At 45.0% G+C, this 4,267-nt stretch overlaps 1 protein-coding gene across 1 annotated transcript; it reads left to right on the top strand.

The window, feature by feature from the left end:
- Positions 1–234: 234 nt before the first annotated feature.
- fbxo5 (F-box protein 5) lies at positions 235–3,897 on the top strand. The gene is made up of 6 exons (XM_035663675.1): positions 235–362; positions 1,088–1,738; positions 1,921–2,091; positions 2,422–2,512; positions 2,817–3,026; positions 3,206–3,897. The coding sequence occupies exons 2-6, from the start codon at positions 1,137–1,139 to the stop codon at positions 3,464–3,466; spliced, it is 1,335 nt and encodes a 444-aa protein (XP_035519568.1). The 5' UTR covers positions 235–362; positions 1,088–1,136; the 3' UTR covers positions 3,467–3,897.
- Positions 3,898–4,267: the final 370 nt, after the last annotated feature.

The following is a 4,267-nucleotide window of genomic DNA, read 5'->3' on the forward strand; positions in this document are numbered from 1 at the left end:
GATACCTCGGTAATGTAGGTGTAACCTCTTTCATGTCGGCTACAACCACTGTATAACCTGCCATTTCCAATCGTGTTTCACGTCGGGTGGACTACAACCGTGGGACCACGTCGCTTGCGCGCTGACGTCAAACACTGACTACCTCCCATTGGTTGATAGTTTTAAAGGGAAAGGACACCCCTCTGCTGTGATTGGTTTGCGCCATATGTGCACGGATTTCAAATACGAGGAAGAACTGGCGGACATTTCAGAGTTTCAGAGTATTTAATGCAGGTAGAGCGGGTGTCAGCGGGAAGTGCGCTCTGCGGCTAAAAGGAGGGAAGCAACACTCTGCTTTGGATAACGATATCAACACACGCAAGGTAGGAGGCTTCACACAATATCTTCCAGCCTCGGGACTCATAATATTAAATTAATGTTTTGTGAGCGACGTTAGCTCGCCGGGGTACTAACGTTAGCTGGGTTAGTTAGCTGCTGGTCGGTGAACTGGCTTAAGGGTAATTAAATGTCTACTAACGATACGAACCGATAATATGCTGAGTATATTTGCTAACTCACTAACAGTTAACAGTTTGAGCTTTGTGTGTAATTGCATAAGAGCTGGCAATTAAGTTAGCCAGCTAGCCACTCCGTTACAAGCTACTCATCACTCAGCCAGTGTACGCGCGTAAACTCAGCTCAGTAATGTAAGCTGAGGATATTCGACACGGACCATTCACCCTTTACTGTGCACTTAATGTAAAAACAAACCCCAACCTAACACTTGCATGTAAAGCCTGCAAACGCCAGTCTGAGTATCTTTACGTCACTGCTAACGGTACATTTCCGCCAAATCTACGTCGCGCCAAATTCAATTATTTGGTTCCAAAATATTTTGCGGACGAGTTTCTAACTGTATTCAAAGTCTGTGTTAGCAGATCGACAGCAATATCGCCATGTGTTATGACTTTCTTTCATGTCAGGCATCTGTCCAGTTACTTTTGATGAGTTAACGTTAAGTTGGGCTTACATGAGGAGAAGCCATGCTGCTTGTCCCAACTCACGTGTAAAACCTAAAATTTTATCCCGATGTGTCTCCTTTACCCAGGAATCTACATACTGCACAGTGTGTATGCTTCCCTGTGAGGAAAATCAACATGAAATTCGCTCGTTACGAGACTACTATGACCTACAAAATGGAGAAAAGTCCTGCTGCTGTGGCAGCTGCAGAGTCCATGGTGCTTCACCTTAAAGCTTCCCCAGTGAAAGAGCCAGCCCCCATCAAGCCCCAGTGTCCACCTGCTGCACTGACAAGAGTGTTCTCTCTCAACAACACCACCAGAGCAGTCCACAACAAGGAGAACAGCACCAGCAGGGACCATGACAGGACCATGGATGAAGGGTTGGAGGATAGCGGCTATCTGTCTCTGCACAACAGTCAGATTGACGATCACCACGCGGATGAAGAGGATGACCACATGCACGGAAAACCCACAACAGTCCTGCTGCCCTCTGCGGCTGTTACGCACCAAGAAAAGGCAACTACGCCAAAGAATTCTCCCTCCAAAAAAGGCGAGACGAACTGTCCCGTGTCTCTGGTGGCAGCATCCACTCCGGTGGGTTGTCATAGGACTCGAACATCGGCCCCCTCACTGCCGTCTTCCCCATCGGACCGTGGCAACCACCCCAACCTGCCTATACTGAAGTTCCAGCAGGCTGTGTGTGAAGAGCTTGCCAAGAGCTATCGGAAGAATAAGAGGTAGGATTACAGTCTCACACTGTGACCTTTATAGCTGGCAACAAATGCACCCTTTCAAATATTATCAAAACCTACCAGAACTGATACTATAGATACACACCTGAGAGTTATACTGAATGTTTACACATGGCTATATAACTTTTGGTAAATAGGAGAATAACAATGGTTTTCTTATCTCTCAGATACGACTGGAACATCATCACAAAGGTCGCAGAGGATCATCTGCTGGATCGGGTGATCGGAGGCAAGATGGGCCTGGAATACGTCGACGTGTTTTCATCTCTGCTGTGCAGGAACATGAGAAGCATCCTGACGAACATCCTGGCCCTTCTGGGAGACATGGACCTCATTAGGTAAACTACACATGGTTCGCTGTGTGGAAAGAGGGTTTATACTCATGAGGGATGATTTTTATTCTGTTTTAAGGATATCAACAATGGCTTAAGACCAAACACAGCTAGCAACTGCTGTGAACTGTAAAACAAGTAAGAAGTTGGGTTACACCAGGAATAAACAAATGTTGAAACATGACATACTTCTGATTCTAAATGAAGCAGTGATGTAAAACTTTAGAAATGTATTATAGCTCCTTGTCAGAACTGTTAGGAATTCTGCTTTTTCTTTATAGTTCATTTTTTTTCTTGTCTATATTCATCATGTGTTTATCTTTTCTCACCTCACAGCTGTAAGAAAGTGAGCAGGACATGGAGAAAGATCATCTGTGAGGATACAGTAGCTCTTAACAGGTGTCAACGAGCTGAACAGGAACTCAGGGTGAGGAAACAAACACACCTACACAAGTGTGCTCACTGTAAACATAACACTCCCCATCTTACTAGCACCCTACATGCATACATACAGAGAAGGTATAATGTATCTTTACTCACATACTTAAAACAATACGCTGTTTGGAAACGATACTGTGAATTTCACCATTTTGGGTTTTTGTGTAGTACCCTCAGCACAACCTCCTCATGTTGCTTTTAGCTTTAAAAAACTGGTTAAACTATTAAATGTGTGTCTGAGGCTATTTTCAGGCGTCTTTCATGTTCTAACGTGTTGAAAAATTATTTTTCAGGAGTCAAATAACACTCTGAGACAAAGGGGCTGTGGTCTGACGAGAGATGTGGCTGTGTCGAGGGTGGTGATGTCCTGCATGCAGACGCTAGCCTCCTCCAGCACTCCATCATCTTCCTCGTCCACCTTGAGCTGCAGGGTCAATAGACGGACAACCCCCTCTAAGAAGAGCGGCACGCCCTATTGTACGCGCTTCGATGAATACATGCAGGTGAGTGCTTATGTGTAGATTAGGGCTGCAACTAACAATCATTTTCATTATCAGTTCAATCTGCTGAATTTCCCCATTACTCACCCAAAGACATTCAATTTCCGATATTAGACCAGATGAAGCAGCAGCCTGGACTCTATCTTTTAACGAACGTGTTTGTGTTTTGTTCTTCCGTCCAGGCCGCCAGCAGTCTGAAGCAGCACGAGTCCCTGCGCCCATGCAAGCGCTGTGGCTCACCAGCGACTCATCTGGGCGAGGCTCAGAGGGCCACGTGCAGGCGTCCCAGCTGCCTCTTCGACTTCTGCACCCAGTGCCAGGAGGCCTTCCACGGCTCGACCCCCTGCAGGGTGGTCCAGCCCCGACCCCACTTCCTCTCTTCCAAGTCGACCCCGATCATACCAGGCAGCGCTCGCAGCAAGAGGAGCATCAGGCGCCTGTGACGGAGCTTTACTCTGGTTTTATTCAGTGACTGTTTTAACCGGGATGGGGCTCTCTGGGCCGGTAACGTTTTCCACTGGCTCCCTCCAAAGCTCGGACAGAGGGGGGGTTCTCGCAGAAGCTCGGCTTTTCTATGCGCACTGTGTCACTAAAACTTTGTTACATGCTGAACTCTGGCTCTACCTAACTGAATCAACTGACTGAAGCACTTGTTAATACACTACTGGGACAATCAACCAGTGAGGGTCATCTGGCATTGTTGGCAACTGCTGTCGTCTGTGAACGGCAAACACACCTGATGCCAAAAAAGAAAGAAATACAGAGTAATAGGCTTTAAATTGTACAGTTTTATGTTTTAAAATGAAATGGATGTGAATTTGTTATTGTATTTTAATTTTGTATACTTTTTTAAAATAAATGTTGATCTTCAGGAGGTCCTAAAATGTTCATATTTACTGTATTTGTATTCCCTGTAAATAGACTCTTCATAAAACCTATCCTGTGTTTCTGTGGTTCTTCGACACTACGATTATCCCAGAACTGACTTCACACTCGCCTTCGTTGTAGTTAAAATAGCTTCTGCATCCATCATAGGCACTTTACTCAGTACATGTAGATATGAGTTTAATCTTTACCATAAATGGACATATTTAGTGATTTACCACTGCAGTTGTAGATACTGTATATTTTCAGTAATGATGCACACTTGATGCTAATTTCATGTCACTGGGAAAATTCTCATTGGAAAACTGCCAACCTGATACGTTGTTTAAAAATCCATTAATAATCAAAGAGAACAAAGC

This window comes from Morone saxatilis, unplaced genomic scaffold, assembly GCF_004916995.1.
Source record: "Morone saxatilis isolate NCDOM2014 unplaced genomic scaffold, NCSU_SB_2.0 Contig19, whole genome shotgun sequence".
Taxonomy (NCBI): Eukaryota; Metazoa; Chordata; class Actinopteri; family Moronidae; genus Morone; species Morone saxatilis.

Bases quoted from the DNA above. Each gene is read 5' to 3' on its own strand.
- fbxo5 (XM_035663675.1), top strand. From the start codon at position 1,137: ATGAAATTCGCTCGTTACGAGACTACTATGACCTACAAAATGGAGAAA. The intron at 1,739-1,920 runs GTAGGATTACAG...CTTATCTCTCAG, and splicing joins AGCTATCGGAAGAATAAGAG to ATACGACTGGAACATCATCA. The intron at 2,092-2,421 runs GTAAACTACACA...CTCACCTCACAG, and splicing joins GGAGACATGGACCTCATTAG to CTGTAAGAAAGTGAGCAGGA.